Source organism: Aureobasidium subglaciale (assembly GCF_000721755.1).
Source record: "Aureobasidium subglaciale EXF-2481 unplaced genomic scaffold scaffold_6, whole genome shotgun sequence".
NCBI classification, from domain to species: domain Eukaryota; kingdom Fungi; phylum Ascomycota; class Dothideomycetes; order Dothideales; family Saccotheciaceae; genus Aureobasidium; species Aureobasidium subglaciale.
The window spans coordinates 618,841-635,279 of record NW_013566989.1 but is presented as its reverse complement, the minus strand read 5'-3'; the positions used below and the strand labels follow the sequence as shown (position 1 = coordinate 635,279).

General features: G+C 51.5%; 7 protein-coding genes across 7 annotated transcripts; 4 read left to right on the top strand and 3 right to left on the bottom strand.

Moving 5' to 3' along the window:
- Window positions 1-45: 45 nt before the first annotated feature.
- AUEXF2481DRAFT_624639 (uncharacterized protein) lies at window positions 46-1,848 on the top strand. Its single transcript, XM_013490147.1, has 2 exons — window positions 46-244; window positions 354-1,848. Exons 1-2 carry the CDS (start codon window positions 174-176, stop codon window positions 1,744-1,746), a joined length of 1,464 nt encoding a protein of 487 aa, XP_013345601.1. The 5' UTR covers window positions 46-173; the 3' UTR covers window positions 1,747-1,848.
- Window positions 1,849-2,733, top strand: AUEXF2481DRAFT_624640 (uncharacterized protein). Its single transcript, XM_013490146.1, has one exon. The coding sequence runs from the start codon at window positions 1,951-1,953 to the stop codon at window positions 2,443-2,445; it is 495 nt and encodes a 164-aa protein (XP_013345600.1). The 5' UTR covers window positions 1,849-1,950; the 3' UTR covers window positions 2,446-2,733.
- Window positions 2,079-3,952, bottom strand: AUEXF2481DRAFT_625031 (uncharacterized protein). Its single transcript, XM_013490145.1, has 3 exons — window positions 2,340-3,952; window positions 2,176-2,261; window positions 2,079-2,109 (listed from the first exon to the last, which is right to left on the bottom strand). The coding sequence occupies exon 1, from the start codon at window positions 3,555-3,557 to the stop codon at window positions 2,556-2,558; it is 1,002 nt and encodes a 333-aa protein (XP_013345599.1). The 5' UTR covers window positions 3,558-3,952; the 3' UTR covers window positions 2,079-2,109; window positions 2,176-2,261; window positions 2,340-2,555.
- A 2,978-nt stretch (window positions 3,953-6,930) lies between these two features.
- Window positions 6,931-8,163, bottom strand: AUEXF2481DRAFT_3673 (uncharacterized protein; the record flags this gene model as incomplete). Its single annotated transcript, XM_013489804.1, has 2 exons — window positions 6,931-7,160; window positions 7,227-8,163. The coding sequence occupies 2 exons, from the start codon at window positions 8,161-8,163 to the stop codon at window positions 6,931-6,933; spliced, it is 1,167 nt and encodes a 388-aa protein (XP_013345258.1).
- A 554-nt stretch (window positions 8,164-8,717) lies between these two features.
- AUEXF2481DRAFT_38393 (uncharacterized protein) lies at window positions 8,718-9,877 on the top strand. The gene has a single exon (XM_013489962.1). The coding sequence runs from the start codon at window positions 8,934-8,936 to the stop codon at window positions 9,480-9,482; it is 549 nt and encodes a 182-aa protein (XP_013345416.1). The 5' UTR covers window positions 8,718-8,933; the 3' UTR covers window positions 9,483-9,877.
- A 733-nt stretch (window positions 9,878-10,610) lies between these two features.
- On the bottom strand, window positions 10,611-13,458 carry AUEXF2481DRAFT_46528 (uncharacterized protein; the record flags this gene model as incomplete). The annotated part of the gene is made up of 3 exons (XM_013490001.1): window positions 10,611-13,200; window positions 13,254-13,340; window positions 13,400-13,458. The coding sequence occupies 3 exons, from the start codon at window positions 13,456-13,458 to the stop codon at window positions 10,611-10,613; spliced, it is 2,736 nt and encodes a 911-aa protein (XP_013345455.1).
- A 236-nt stretch (window positions 13,459-13,694) lies between these two features.
- Window positions 13,695-15,781, top strand: AUEXF2481DRAFT_3670 (uncharacterized protein; the record flags this gene model as incomplete). Its single annotated transcript, XM_013489803.1, has 3 exons — window positions 13,695-13,763; window positions 13,815-14,360; window positions 14,474-15,781. 3 exons carry the CDS (start codon window positions 13,695-13,697, stop codon window positions 15,779-15,781), a joined length of 1,923 nt encoding a protein of 640 aa, XP_013345257.1.
- Window positions 15,782-16,439: the final 658 nt, after the last annotated feature.

Sequence of the window (16,439 nt, the reverse complement as noted above, 5' to 3'; positions counted from 1 at the left end):
GTTTGACACAATTACCGAAGCTCTGCACAAAGTTTTGGGAATTTCGGGGGGACACTCATTACGATTGTACAACACAGACAATGGCATATCTCATCACTATCAAGACTGCTCGCAAAGTGATCTGGTATTGAACAATCAATGCGTGAGACTCGCATAATTAATGGACAGAGCTTATGCATGCTTGGCACCACGGACCGCTAGTCCTTATCACGCGGTGCAGGTGCTCGGAGTACGGAACATCAAGGTTAGTACGTGACTTGTCGACTGACTCGTCACGATGAACAGATCAACAAGTCGACGCGCCAGAGTAGTCGTCTAGCCACCCCTACGATCGACCAAGACTAACGGACAAGGCCAAAGAAAGTCACCCCGACCAAACACGCCATGGAGCGCGTCCGGAAGATATGGCAGCAAGAGCAGGAGTATGAGCCCATCGAGGGAGGATCAACCGAGGAGGAGCAAGAGAGACCAGAGCTACGGGGAAACACAGACTTCTCTTGGATAGAGTACTCGATCTTCCTGCTGTTGGGTGTGGCCATGTTGTGGGCGTGGAACATGCTACTTGCGGCAGGGCCCTACTTCCAGAGCCGCTTCGCATCGAGCGACCGCCTCCTGGACAACTTCCAGGCATCCGAGCTGGCCGTATCCAGTATCACGAACTTGGGCAGCATGCTTGTTCTTTCCAACATGCAGGCCCGCGCTTCCTATCCGAGACGTATTGTCATGTCCCTCTTGATCAATCTGCTTGCCTTTACCCTGCTTGCTCTCTCGACATGGTTTGCTCTCGGCGTCAGCGCCAATGCCTACTTCGCCTTCCTCATCTTTATCGTCTTCGTCACCAGTCTGGCAGCTGGCCTGTGTCAGAACGGCGTCTTTGCCTTCGTCTCTGGCTTTGGCCAACCGCGCTATACACAGGCTATTATGACTGGACAAGGGGTTGCTGGCGTACTTCCCTGCATCGCTCAAATCATTTCGGTGCTCTCAGTCAAACAATCGAGATCAGACGACAGCTCTACAGATGGCTACAAAGACGCTGTACCAGTGCCAGGAACAGCTGCTTTCGCCTACTTCCTTACCGCGACTGTGATCTGTGCCTCTACCCTTATCGCCTTCTTCTTTCTCCTTCGAGTACACAGCAGAAAAGCACCCAACACAACGACCCAGGACATGACTTCCAGTCTCGACAGTCTCGTGCCAAGCGAGCGCAAGACTGTGCCATTCTCCGTACTGTTTCGTAAGCTTCGCTGGCTCTCCGCTGCCGTTTTTCTGACATTTGCTGTTACCATGATGTTCCCAATCTATACCCAACGCATTCTAAGCGTGAATGCCTCGAGCTCGTCGTCTCGTCTTTTCCAAGCTCCATCCTTCATCCCATTGGCTTTTTTGTTCTGGAATGCTGGTGACTTGCTCGGCCGCCTGTTACCCGCTGTACCTCGCCTTTCACTCATACATCGACCCAAACTCATCTTTATGCTTTCTGTCGCTCGCGTTGGCTTCATTCCGCTATATCATCTCTGCAACATCCGCGGTCAAGGCGCTGTGATCGACAGCGACGTTTTTTACCTGGTTGTCGTACAGTTGCTCTTTGGTATATCCAATGGTTATCTCGGCAGTATGTGCATGATGGGTGCTGGCGAGTGGGTGGCGCCGGAGGAGAGGGAGGCTTCTGGTGGCTTCATGGGTCTCTGTCTCGTGGCCGGTCTAGCCTTCGGCAGCCTGATCAGTTTCTTCGCTGCAAAAGCATAGATACGAATGACAAGAAATACCGTCTCGCATTGTCACATGTTCTCAACTCTCACTAATGCGGCATTTTCACCAGCTCAAGATTCGGATAGTGGCATCACAGTAGCAGTCTCCGTCCTTGTTACTTGTCATTCTTGGACGTCACCGGATGTTCTGTGAGATTTCCAACGGGCGTATGCTCGCTATGGTCATCATCAAGCTCACCGAATGCTCAGTGGCCCCGACGAAGCAGCGTCGCTGACCACACGGCCCTCGCGTCTAGAGTGCTGTCTTGCTGGGGAGTCAAATCTCTGCTTACGGAGTCCAACCCGAGGTCTACACTCAACCTGCCCAGTCATTTCTATGTACCACGCACCATCCACGGCACTTTCTGCGTTAGTCGATGACATACGTAGTACTAGAAATCTTCTTGACACTAGTCTATGCACTTACGCTCGGAGTCAACACCGGGGCAGTAGGCCAGAAGTACTCCCGGCAGAGGGAACATGCCAACGACCACGCAACAAGATGTTATTCCACTGGCGACCGCAAGCTCTGATCATCAGTCTAAACTGTCGTGCTGAAGTCTGCTATGCCGATGGAATCTACCCACTCACATTTAACTCCGCAAGTGTTGTTGATACGCTACATCCTACATTCTTTATGGAGCTTGGCTGGTCACCACATGTCTACAGAGTTCCATGTCTCTGCAGAATAGCTTAGGTGTGACAGACATCAATATAGAAAAGCTGCCATCACCTGCTGCAGGAACACGTTTGTTCCGAAAAGACCCGTGATCTGATTAGAATCCAAAATTTACAGATATACCTAAATTAGCAGCTGATCATGCCTTCCACTCCCTTCGCGAGGTCCTCACACGTGGCCACGAAACCCCAGCTCTTTGCTGCGTTAAACTCTATACACTGCTGCGAGAACTCTGGACTGGTCGTGCCACATGCGTCTCTGAGCATCACACAGTCATAGCCCTTGCTGAATGCATCTGTCAATGTTCCGCTGACACATTGATCAGTGTTGACGCCTGCAAATAGCAGAGTGCGAATCCCAGCTTCCTGCAAAAATTCCTCGCAGTCTGTACGCGCACCCCACATCCCGCTCATGCGATCCTTGTGAATCCACACGTCGGGCTTGGCTGAATGCGTAAGACCTTCTGTGTACACGGTGTCGAGAGGCGGATATAGAGCGGAGTTCCAAGCATCGCGCATGAGCAAACGTCCTGCATCTACGGTTGTACCATCTGCTAGCTTCACATTTCCACACCAAGATCCAAGACCCTTGTAGATGCGTTTGTCCTTGCCATTCTCAAGGACAGCAGTGTCCTGGGGCTTGAAACTTGGAGTGCCCTCTTGTCCAGCATTCTCTCGAAAGACATCTCCCGCCGCTGTCTTGGCTTCGATCTCTTTGTCGTCGTCGTCGTCGTCTACTACGGCTTCGAAGCCAAACGCACGTTTGATAGCTGGAGGCATGGCCTCGAGATCGTCATCCGTCAACCCCCAATTCAGCCAGATGACCTGAATGCCTGCCTTTCTTGCTGCAGGAATGGCATGTTGGTCCAGATTTTGAACAGCAGTGTGGCCTGCACCCTTCTTCCTCCCGAAGCCTTCCGATAAGAAGAAGTTTTGCATGTCGATGATAACAAGGGCTGTCTTTTGTGGATCGATGGTAATCGGTGTGTTTGACGTAATCAAGTCAAGACGTGGTGAGATTGCCTCGCTGGAAGGTGTCTTCGGGTGCGTAAGATCAAATCTGTTTTGCTTGGAAGAGTGCAGCCAAAAGTTGGCGGCATTGCCAATGATAGCTTTACGTTCGTTGCCCATGTTGTCGTAGGGTAGCCGCTGAGTCTCAGTGTACAGTAAAGATGGAATTAAACCAAGTTCAATGTTGTTTCTTGGATGTCTGTCTGCTCATACAGGTTCATGGCTTATATTGTCTAGGAGATCTCAGATTCTTATCAGTCTTGTTATCGTTATTATGCAACCAGCAGTTGTCCTCGAAGGCCGTGTGTCGCAGGCCGATTGAGGAGCAAAGCGGGGAACGACTATTTGACAGCTTCCTATTTCGGACCAGATCGCCATGCGACTCGATATCAGTTGTGAATAAATAACACTGCGTAGAACATTGATCCTGCATGTGGGAGAGCAAGAGGTGTGACAATGCATGGAATTGTCTTCTGAGCAGACGCAGACATAATGGTCATCACGCCAATTTCTCAGCCGAATGGCCTCATACTTTTACATCACTTGTCTCCTATCAGATGGTTGTTAGCGGAAGCCTCTCAAGATGCATGATACTTTCGAGATCATACTCGCATCTAAGGAGGAGCGCGCAAAAGCAGAGGCTCTCCTGGCCCATCTATCAATTCCAAAAGTCATCGCGCAATTCTACGACCTGCTTTCACTCTTGGTCATGACACGGGACGTGAGGGGTCAATGAATGCCATTAGAACGTCACAATCATCATACAGGCTTTTCAATGGCCTCCTAACCTGGCTTAGCAATATCAAACGAATATTGTGTAGCACGATCCAACATAGCCTCAAGACCAGTATCATCCGCCTCATAGGATATCTCGATTATTAGTCGCCTTGGGCAGACAGAGCTTCCGCATGTGCCAGTAAGCAGTATCTGACCGAACACGGCAGCGGTCACGAGAGAGAACAGTTGCTCTCAGTTGGGAGTGGAACAAGAGCTTCGAACACTCCTATGTACTCTTTGACGCGGACTCGGCGACTTCTCCGGTGAAGCTTTTCGCCCAATGGATGGGAGGTTACTAGATAAGCCCATCAGCCTCGCCTGAATGACCGGTGACATTGTCCTGTAGCACGTTATGTCGCACTCGGATTTAACGGCCCTGTTAAGTCGGTAGTAGCATGTAATATAACTACGCAAGTGTGTTAGGGGAGGCCGTGGGGAAAATTGGCGATCTCAGCGGTACCGCAAAGAGTGGTCGAAGGTCGAAGACATGGTGTCGATTTGCAGACCACTCACGAGACTTCCAGTCCAGGTCGTAATCTGATGCGCGAGCGGACGAGTCTGATCATGGCACTGTATCCTATCAGCTCGATCCGTCATCATCATCGACAAGGAAGACTCATAGAGCTATGTATCTTCACCAACTTCGTCAAGCAAAGACGGCCGGAGTGGGTTCCGTAAGCCCTTACTGTTCGAAACATCGTCCACAGAGTCGTGAGCCAAGTTGATACAGCGCGCGTCGCTTCATGGCTGAGCTGGAGACAGTGTTCTCCATCCTCCATGATACCGTGGAACAAAAGGCGACAAGAGCAATAAGATGCACCGTGTCGAGCATGTGAAGTGAAACTTTATTCTTTGTCTAATGAACCACATCAAGAGAAATTCGTGGATTAGATCGAGGCCGACCTGACTTGTAGAGTACTGCGATGGACAATTCTTGTCTTGAAAGTAACGCGCGGAGCTCGCTTCCGGACGGGAACGGGTCCGAGAGGACGCACACCACTCTGCATTGTAACAGTCATCCATGCGCGACAAAGCACGTCAACTCGTTGTTTGATCCAGATCGCTGGGAACAACGGAGGCTTGCGGCCGGTTCCAGTAACACTCAAGTTTGTACCTGCCATACCGCTTAGCGACCTTGACAGTAGATCAGACAGCAGAAGAGACCAGGAAGGATCATCTGACCCATCTGACGACAAGTCTGAGTTCGAGAGCTGCAAAGATCTGTATTCCACCACGATGGATCTTCCAACTGGAAACCAAGGAAATGCCACGAACCTGGTACGGCCGCTCAGCCGGGTCCCATTCTGCTGCCGGCAGTTCCTAGCCTTGGACCTGTGTGCCACGCTATCGGATTGCAAGTCGATATGCTGTGAGCCGGTGATGATTGTTCAGGCGCTCTTAGAGAAACAAAAGGGAGGCGTTGTATGTGGATCTAGCTGCAGATACCCAGTGTTGCACGACAGGTGTTGTTGGTCGTTCCTTGTTCTGTTCTCTATGGAACAAATCGAGCCCTTTGCTTGTAGTTGTGGGGCGACACGACACAATATCTACCAGACCAAGACGCGCGACGTCCCATTGGGCGGCATGGCAATTTGCAATTTTGACCTTGCTATCGGCAGCGTGCATTGTCATGAATCGACAGGTCTGGGAAAATAAGGCGTCTGGCTGGCGATTGCTGACGATGACGACGCCGAAGCCGACAACAAACAGAGTGCAGCATTAGCGACAAGAGCAGCAAGCAACGGCAGCCGTGCTTTCTTCCTCCTGTCTTTCAGTGACCGCCACACCGTGTACGCCCATCGCATCGATTGCCAAACTTCAAGCATGCATTTGAAATTGGCGGTGTGTCCGAGATGTGTTTGGAGCGGGTGGGGGCGGCTGTCAAACACATCTTTTTCCGCTTCACCCTCGAGGAGAGAAACACAATCACGCATGCAGACTTGTGACAAGCAATGAATCCAAGACTGAGAGCCGTAGAAATGTGACACGTCAGGACTCGACTTGGTGTACTCATCATGCCTTGCACCACTGTGGTAGTCGAGCATCGAGATTAAAAAAAGGTGCCTGCCACCCATCACTTAACACAACTCACAACCTGTCGTTTCGTGACTTGCGTACCTTTCTCCTTGCGCTCTTGTCAAGTGTGTTCGCAACTCTCCATACTATGTACCACTCTTCGAAGATGACGTCGACTAGCGGCCACCACTACCATCACCAACAGTCAAGTCGGAATGAACGTTGTAGAGAAATCATGTCAATAGACAACCTCCTGACACCGCAGAGGGGCCAATTATCGGTACAAACACACAACCTACAGCCTGCTTCTTCTCACATGATGAGCTCCTCGGCGGCCGATAGTGCATTTGAGAGAACACCTCGGGAGAAACGCGAACCATACTCGGATCAGGCGCAGTTCTACATCATGTACGTCCGAGTTGGCAAAGAAAAGGACTGGAACCAGATCGAACGCTCGTTCGAAGAAGTGTTCGGTCAGCATCGTGCGAAAGACGGATTGACAGCCGTCTACTATCGCATCAGGAGCAAATGGGGACTCCCGCCAGTCAACAAATCATCGCAGGAGATATCCGAGGAGGGAAAGGACATGATTCGGCAACGAGCGCGTGGGTTTGATCAGGGGTTTTTGAAGAAAGTCGGCTATTTCGATTGGCTCCAGTCGTACCAATCATCAGCAGGGCCGAGATGAGATGGAGTCTTGTTACAGCTCTTCATCATCTTGCTCGTCGGCGTTGGCCTGAGCAGAGCGCATCCAGGGGAACTTCTTCCAAGGGTTCTGCATCGCTTCATCACCATCGCTCCACTCGTCGGGGTCTGATGCCCATTGCTCATCATCAGAACCACCATGTCGATAACCGTAAGCGCCTCGATCGAACTCGTCATCGGAGGCGACCTCATCCTCTGGATAGTCAGCGGCATAGTAGCCTTCGGCTAGAGTGGGTGGCATACGTCAGTATATGAGAAGTTTAAATCCCAGTAGTAGGGATAGATGTTTACCATTCTCGTCCTCGTCATCGGTCTCGAACTCTTTGTCACTCTCGGCCTCTTCTTCGAAATAGGTTTCCCATAGAGGTTGATCTTCTTCGGAGATGACGATATAGCCGATTTGGACATTGGTGGCATCGTCGGAATCGACATTTGCAGGGACTACAGGATCTTTTGTGCGAACATATGTATCGTAGACATAATCGTCGTCATCGCTCAACATGTCAACATCATCATCTGTTTTGTGAATACTCTGTGGCTCATCGGGAGTCTGCTCGGGGTGGCGTTGTCGGTATCTTTGGACGGGCTTCTTCGGGATCGAGGTGACCTTCGGCTTTATACGGGCCTCTTCCCGAGCTTCCTCCTCTAAAGCGAAACGGTGCAGGGCGTCTGCCAGACGATCGGGCGGCGGATTTGCAGGGCTCTGGAAGAGAGTCTCAGCTGTGGGCTTCTTCAGCCGGGAGCTTGCGCCGGGTCGTTTGAGGGTGGTGGGCGTAGAGACGGGAGTGTCTGATATTGACGGAGGCGCATCTTCCTGGCCGACGCGACGTCGCTTGGGAGTGGCTTCGACAAAGGTGGGGATATCCTGGGCATCCCATTGCGCTTTGCGCTTCCTGACAGATTCGATGCGCCTGTGGAGAGGGCGTGTCGAGCGGGCAAGGCGAAACTCGCGGCGAACCAGGGCGTCTTGCTGCTGCTGTTGCTGTTGCTGTCGCTGGTGTTGCTGTTGCTGCTGGTGCTGAAAGGGGTCTACGGCGGGTGGCGAGGTGTTTGGAGCGGACACACCGCCATTTGAGGAGTCGGATGGCTGCTGCGAGGGGTGTGTCTGCTGCAGGCGGAACTGCCACACTTGCTGCTTCTTCAGGGTCCGTTCTTCGAGAAACAAGTCTGCCGTAGGTTCATCGCCACGCTTGCGCTTGACGCGTACAAGCGAAGGGAGCTCTGCCATCTTGCTGCAAGGTAGGTTGGATCGTCGAGACAGCTGTCAACTTTCGGGCTGCTCGCAAAACATGTCGTTCGGTGATGCCGTCTTTGTTGTTGTAACCATGAAAGGCGGCTCCTCCCGCTGACCATTTTCCTCGACTGTCGGCTACGTCATTCCTTCCAGAAACACCTACTTCACTCTATTTGGTCTTCTTGCCTCAACCGCCAAATTCTTCCTCGTCCAAGTCACGCCGTGGAAAGTTCTTGTACAGTTTCAATCGTCCAGTTCGAGTCGTGAACCTGAGAACATGTCTAGAACTACCGAGGCTGCTTCATGCCATCGGAGTCCATTTGCACTGGCTTGCCATATGAGCCATCTAAAGACGCGCCGTGCTATTCTGGCCGTATCGTCCGCGCCGAACAGTCAGTCCATCTAAGTAGTCACAGTGAACCACATTTTCGTCAAGAGACAATGTCTTTGTGGGATTTTACACGCGCAAGTTGGCAGGACTTCTTATCACTTCTTAAGCACCCAAACGACAAACGTAGAGCAAACGGCACTGCTTGCAACCTCCAATTGCGGACCTTCGGCATTACTGTCTCGATTGTCATACTGGATATTCTCATTCTACAAATACGGCTTCACTCACTGTAAGTCACTCGTGGCAGTTCGAAATTCACCTCTGCCTCGCGATCGGCTCCCTTGCGACCTCTGGTCACATCCAACCTATTATCTTCTTTCTTACGCCTTGATCTCCCTTCTCTTCAACATACTCAAGCCAAACGTACTTGACCATGGACGGAGTCAACCAGCCGCCCAATTATCCTCCTGCTCCTTCCGTCGAAGACGACCCCGTCTCGCTTTTCGTCGGTGGTGATCGCGCTAACACTACCTCTACCACATCGCGCACTATGTCGGACGCTCCCAAGGGCCCATCCACTCCCGTAGATGGTGCTGCCACAAACAACGCCGGCCCCGACATCCCTGCCAACGGCGATGCCGTACCTTCGGCTGTCAACAATGAGGACCCGAGAACCCCAATCAACCGCGCCCCTTCTGCCCCGCCTGTCGACCGTGTACAGATTGTCTTGAAGGACCAGGGCGGTACTCAGATCGCCTTCGGCGTCAAGTCAAGCACACGTATGGAGAGAGTTCAGACTGCCTATGCCGAGAAGACCGGCCGTCCTTTGGAATCTTTGCGCTTTTTCTACGAAGGAGTCCGTGTGAACCCTACCGACACTGTCGCTACTGTAAGTCGCACATTTGACCGTGATATCTCGCAATACATACTGATCGCGGGAACAAGCTTGAGATGGACAACGAAGACATCATCGAGGTCATGACTGAACAAATTGGTGGTGGTAGCAGCGGCAGATCTGATCACGCCCGGACCAAGCTACACAAGTACGTCGCTAAGGATTTCTACAAGTACGAAGAAGAAATCTCTTTCACGGTCAATGCTGTTGAAGTGGACGGAAAGTGGATCAAGGAGATGGAGTTTGTTGTGGGACCCAGTGTCAAGATCATGGACTTCATCAACGCCTGGACCAAGCGCGCTGGTTGCACTGCCGACAAAGTCGTTTTTCGTCACAATCCAGACAAAGAAGGACCCGGACTTCCGTTCAAGTTTGATGACGAGACCTTTGGTGAAGTGAGTAAAGGGTCACGTCAAAACAGATTCTTGAATGCTTTGAATTGCTGACATCGAAGCAGGGCGACTTCCAGATCTCAGACACGATCTATGTCAGCGCAGTCGCTGACGAGCCGATCAACCTGGTACGCCCACAGTGAAACCGTTGTCGCACAGCAGACTTGGCCGAACACAGCACTGAGAAGCTCAAACGCAGAGGACATCTACAACAGCAGCTGCTCAGAGGAGGCAATCGAGGGCACCAAAATACGGGAGAGGCGCTCTGTGCTAAACCACAAGAACCCATAATACAGATCTCAGACATGTAGATTAGCAGAGACAGCCCCCCAAAGGATCTCCGAAGAGCATGTGACCCTTTCCTCGCCTCCCCTCCAGTTGTTGACTAGATGACAAAGTTGTTCTAACAAGACACAGTTTGATAGTTGTTCTTGCCGGTCTGGGCAAGAGCACTACACGTCAAAGCTTTGAAGTGGATGTACAAACGCAGCACGATTGGACGCAGGAACCCGATATGCAGGAACAAAGTAGACCGCCCTTTCTAGGGCTCATTTTCAGATCAGCAGGGGATTGAGACATTGTCTTGGTGTTTGTCTGAGATACTTACCACCACCATGTGCCGTGTGAATTGGATCAATGCAACTTTTGACTTTCGAGGATAGTCTCCACGGCGGCGAAACCGTACGATCGCAAAGGAGGCAAATGAAGATCACCGTACATATAACGTATGTGCGATTCAGAGTTATTCATGCCTTGCTGTAATAATCATCATTCGTTTGATTCATCATTCTTGCATAGCCTATACAGCCAGACGACATTGGAATCACGCCTTTATACGTTGCATAAAGTCGTGGATACCATCGATAAGGACTGGGCCCCAGGCCTCAAACGATCTGCTAATGAGATTGTCAAAGAAAGTGATGGCTTCTTCTTCACTGAGCTGCAGGCAGAACCTCTCTTCGACCTTCTTGACCGCTTGGTCCCCAGCGAGCTTGATATCGGGAATGTTTGCATCTTGCATAAGTGCAAAGAGGTTCAGTATGAGGTTAGACGAGCGGCGCAGCGTGGTGAAAGCGGTGAAGCAGTATTGCTTGAATTCGTCGAATCTGCTGTCAGGGTTGCTCGGATTTCGATCGGGGCTGCCACCCAATCCGTCAATCATTTCCGCGCTGAGCCTCATGCTGGGCGCAAGAGGCTTGGGATCACGGCCCAAGATGTAGCCAAAGTCGGCATGGAAGAAGTGACCGTCGGGGGCGAGAAGTAGATTGTCCATATGGCGATCGCCAACACCCAGCAAATACGTGATAACACAGTACCCTGCCAAAGATTTGACATATGTGTCCATAACCTCTTTTCGAACTCCCATAGGCGCTGAACCGTCCGGATTATGCTCACGCAGATAACCAAGGATCGAGTTGTTGTATTTGGCGTTTCCTAGAATGGTAGAAAGAGGATTTGAAGGCACGAATTGAACCGCGCCAGCTAGCGCGCCCGTTGCCAGAATACGATATGGCGAGAGCTGAAGATTGAGGTTCTCTTTCAACAGCAGCTGGTCCATTAAGGTAATGATCTGGATCACCAGTTGATCTTGTCGCAAGTTATCACCAACCTTGAAGATGAAAGGATAGATGTCTCCCTTGGTGGTCTTGAAGTGTAGTAATAGCGGCGACAATGTCGATTTGAATATGTTCACGTTATCTGGTACTGCACCGACAATCTGGACATTGGGGTCGAGGGGCAAGGGAAGAGGAGGATCAATCTTGACGAGATCGTTCTTGGGGTCCATGAGAGATTTCTTGAGCTTGTCGATTTTGCGGGTGCGGTCAAGAGTTTTGTTCCGTGCATCGTCACAAAGCTGGGATAACACCGTGACGAATTCGCCCTGGCGCAACAAAGTCCTGCGACGTGCTTGCCCTTCAGGAGTCCTTTCAAGTTCCTGCATAAAGTCGTACGACACACGAGCATAAAGCTTTTTGAATGTGGCTGCCTGCGCATCGTTGGAGCTCTCGTCCAACTCAACCATCAGATACCAGTGCAAGTAGTTGCCGAGGAATATGTTGGCAGCGGAGCGGGCGACAAGGAAGCTGGCGAGAGACGAGTCGTATTGATCGAAGTCCGAATTGGATTTGACCTCGGGTTCGAACTTCAGAGCTTGGACGAGCTGCAGGAGGTACAGAAGCAGCTCTTCGTCGTCTGCCTTACGCAAGCGGTCTACAGCGTATGCGCGGACTTCCTTGTTGTCAAAGGAAGGACCCAGCAGCTCAAGTGCATCGTCGATGTCAATCTCCTCCCACTTAGGGAGCAGCTGAATGACTTGACGTACCTCGTTTGCGTCGGTCCAAGAAGTCGATTTGATCAGCTTGGTGAGCGCACGCTTATCTCGGGTCAGGTAATGTCTGAACTTGAAGACCTTGTCTCTTTCCTCTGCGCTCAGATCTGTAGTAGGGCCACATGACAGGATGTGGTTGAGCTGATCTCTGGTCTTGGGGTTCGGCTTGAGATGTCGATCGAGCATGCCAATGCGTTGATTCCGAACCAGACTACGGTGTTTGATCTCTGCAGGGTTGTCATAGAAGCCGACTTCAGGGTCGTAAATGCGTAGCATATGCGGGGCGTGAGCGTCACCGTAGCCTAGGTTCTTTGAGTCGATGCCTGGGCCGACACGTATCTCAGGCGGGGGTTTGAGCCGAACGTCTGAGCCGGCAGCAGTACGCAGGCGAGCACTCGAGACTGGAGGGGGCGGGTATTCATGGTCGGTAAAAACAACAGGGTGATCAAAGCGGGGGAACTCGATGTAGAGGTAGAAGATTGCGGAAGCGTCCTGCGCGTGATGATGGGTTGGTTGGACGTGTATCTTGGAGTCGTCGCGGATGTTTGCTCGCTCCATCTTCTCGATCTGGCGGAAGACCATTTGATCCAGCCATTTGTGCTCTGACAGTTCACCCATCTCATGCTTTTTCAGAAGCCCTTGGAGTCGTTCAAGCTCAGCAGCCCTCTGACTATGCTTGTCGTTGGCAAAGAGTTGAATGTTGTCCTGGCTGCGACGGCGGCGCTCAGTAGTGGGGGTCCATGGAGTAGTCGAGCTCGAGAAGGCATCGGCCTGTTTGTGCCTCCAAAGACGGCACTTCTGTCTTCCTTTCCTCAGTGTGCCGTCATGATCGAAAAGTGGGATGGTGGTGCCGCCAAAGGGTATGTGGTGGCCCCTTGCGCCGTGAGTGCCGGCAGGGGAGAGGTCCCAGACGGTGATCGCGAGTTGTGCATTGAGCGGCAGGAGAGCGTAGTCGATGGGTAGATGTAGCCACTCGTTCCAGGTGCGAGAGTTCTTGAAAGTCTTGTACGGAGTCTGGGCATGTACGGTCAAGGGCTTGCTGTCGGCAAAGACCTGAGCGGTCACATAGAGCTCGGATGTCGGACTAGCAGGTCATCAGCTTGGGCTTCTTGAAACCGCCAACTCTCGACGACGAACCTCAGATTGGAACCTCGATGGCGCAGTTCGGGCTGGCGGAGCAGAGCAGAGTAGGCCAAAGCCTTCTCAACGCCCTCGAGTCGGCCTCTATAAAAGTATTAGTCGTCATTTAACAGCGGTTGGAGGTGGCTATAAAGCGATACCACACCTTGACGCTGACACTGGTCTTGACCTCGGATGCACTCGCAAACGTGAATGTATCCATAGCAGCCTCGCCCATGCCCGATAGACTCGAGATCGTGCGCCGAGACAGAGGTCGGCAAGTGTCACTATGTCACATGCTGTCGGCGTCGCGTGAGTGGAACCAACGCGCTCTTGCTAAGTCCGATATCGCCGATGCTGGTACGCAGTGTTGCCTACCACTCTACCTTCGATGGTCCAATACCAAAAGCCATTGCTGTTGTTCGTTCCTTCGACCTGTTGTTCCTCTGCATCGACAAGATGGCTGATCGATCAAATTACAATCGAGGTCAAGAGGACGAAGAAGACGAGGAAGATATCGACGAAACTGTATTTGCACTGGTTTGCTTGGAGTAAACAGACATATATTGACTATGCCAGGGCTATAAAACCACCAAAGATGCTGTTCTTTTTGCTATCGACGTGAGCCCGACCATGCTTACTAAACCTTATCAACTCGACTCGAAAAAGACCGATCGAGATACTCCTACAATTGCCGCCCTAAAATGTGCCTACTCGCTGATGCAGCAACGCATCATCTCCAATCCCAACGATATGATGGGCATTCTTCTGTTTGGCACCCAAGATTCTCGCTTCCAGGATGAAGACGCTTCTTCCAGAGGACTCTCATACCCGCATTGTTACCTTTTGACCGATTTGGAAGTCCCCGGAGCAAGGGACATCAAGCGTCTACGAGATCTGGTCAATGATGAGGACGAGGCCAAGCAACTTCTCCAGCCTTCAGACGAACCTGTCTCTATGGCCAATGTCTTGTTCTGTGCGAACCAGATCTTTACCACGAAGGCTCCAAATTTCTCTTCGCGTCGCCTTTTCCTGGTCACCGACAACGACACTCCTCACGACGATGACAAGGCCCTGAGGTCTGCCGCTGCAGTTAGAGCAAAGGATCTGTACGACTTGGGCGTGGTCATTGAGCTTTTTCCCATCTCGAGTCCAGAACACACGTTCGATCGCTCCATCTTTTACAATGCACGTATCCTCTAAAGCTCCACTGTCTATCTTCTACTTACATACAACAGGACATCATCTACAGCGCCATACCATCGGATCCAGATGCCCCTGCACCTGTGACCAAAGCTTCCAGAGCTTCCGCTAGTGGTGATGGTCTTACACTATTGCAATCTCTCTTGTCAAATATCAACTCAAGATCTTCTCCAAGACGCGCTCTGTTCTCGAATATGTCCTTCGAGATTGGCCCAGGCTTGAAGATCTCTATCAAAGGTTACATCATTGTCAAGCGCCAGGAGCCCGCCAGGAGCAGCTACGTCTACATGGGTGGCGAGAGACCTCAGCTTGCTGCAGGCTCTTCCACACTCCAGGCGGAAGACACGGCAAGATCGGTTGACAAAGTTGAGATCCGAAAGGCATACAAGTTCGGCGGCGAGACAGTGTCTTTCACGCCAGAGGAGATCTCGGACGTCAGGAATTTCGGTGACCCTGTGCTCCGCATCATAGGCTTCAAGCCCTTGAGCATGCTTCCCATTTGGGCAAACCATCGTCCTTCGACCTTCATCTACCCCTCGGAAGAGGACATCATCGGCAGTACCAGGGTCTTCTCGGCACTACAACAGAAGCTGCTCAAAGGTCAGAAGATGGGTCTTGCTTGGTACATCCCGCGTCGCAATGCAACACCAACACTTGCTGCTGTCATTCCAGGAGCGGAGAGGCTAGACGAAGATGGCGTACAAGTCATGCCACCAGGATTGTGGGTTCATGTGCTTCCTTTCGCAGACGACGTTCGTGCGATACCCGACACGACAGTTGTCCAGGCACCTGACGTTCTGATCGACAAGATGAGGACCATCGTTCAGCAGCTGCAATTGCCAAAAGCTGTGTACGACCCTAAGAAATACCCCAACCCATCTCTGCAATGGTTTTACCGCATATTGCAAGCTCTGGCTTTGGATGAAGACTTGCCGGAGAAGCCTGAGGACAAGACGCTACCACGTTACCGCCAGATTGATAAGCGGGCAGGAAACTATGTCGTTGAATGGGGCTCCGAACTCGAGGAGCAATACGAGATCTGGAAAAAGGCCAACGCTGGTCGTAACACTGCTACAGGTGCGACTAAGCGTGGTTCGGCAGCAGCGGGTGAAGACACCAAACGCACCAAGACTACAGCCAGTACGTCTTCCAAGTCGAGTGATAGCATCAGCGATGAAGACATGCGCAAAGCTTTTGAAACAAGCAAGATCAGCAAGCTCACCGTGGCCGTCCTCAAAGCTTGGTGCAAAGAGAAGGGTGTAAAGTTACCAGCGACAGCGAAGAAGGGTGACATTGTGGACGAAGTCACAGGTTATATGGAGAGCAAGATGAGCCTTTCGTGAAGCTAGGGTAGTTGGAGTCCAGAAAAGCGAGGAGGCAGGCGGAAAGATAACGACACGCTCACTTCCTTGGTAGGTAGTGGATGCAGTTGCTTCATCGAATGGCTCATTATTTGCTAGTCAACAGATGATGACACGAAAACAAAGAAGCACAACCATATCGTTCTCTACTTCTTACATCTACCACCAGTCGTTGCCTTCGAGACGACCGGGCCTAAGGTCGGTCAATTGAGACGACTGGAATTTGTGGTGCGCCAAGTTGTTCTGAATTCAATGTCCGCACGGAGCCCAAGCACAAAGCGGCCATTTCTCGGTGATGAGCAGAGCAGATTCCACACTCCAAACAAAAAGAGGAATGCCTCGAGGGAGAATCGAACTCCCATCTAAGGATTACTCAAGCCGTGCTTGATCATTTCGATGACCGATATGAGACCTTTGTACTAACCGTTATACTATCGAGGCTGTGATTGGCTCGGATTTTGTGAGACTTGTAGATAGACCTTAAATTTTTTGGCGCTGTACATTTGCATATTCGTGAGGTCGTCTTACACATGCTAATTGTCTTTGGCTACTGACAAGATCTCGTGCTGGCTCTGGTTGACTATTTGTTTGTTTGATCAGGGTTTGGTGCGCTTTGATTTGGGCAGAGCATCAAGGATGG

Excerpts from the sequence above, each read along its gene's own strand:
- AUEXF2481DRAFT_624639 (XM_013490147.1), top strand. The coding sequence starts at position 174 with ATGCATGCTTGGCACCACGGACCGCTAGTCCTTATCACGCGGTGCAGG. Across the intron at positions 245-353 it reads TCGGAGTACGGAACATCAAG|GCCAAAGAAAGTCACCCCGA; the intron begins GTTAGTACGTGA and ends CTAACGGACAAG.
- AUEXF2481DRAFT_624640 (XM_013490146.1), top strand. The coding sequence starts at position 1,951 with ATGCTCAGTGGCCCCGACGAAGCAGCGTCGCTGACCACACGGCCCTCG.
- AUEXF2481DRAFT_625031 (XM_013490145.1), bottom strand. The coding sequence starts at position 3,557 with ATGGGCAACGAACGTAAAGCTATCATTGGCAATGCCGCCAACTTTTGG.
- AUEXF2481DRAFT_38393 (XM_013489962.1), top strand. The coding sequence starts at position 8,934 with ATGGACGGAGTCAACCAGCCGCCCAATTATCCTCCTGCTCCTTCCGTC.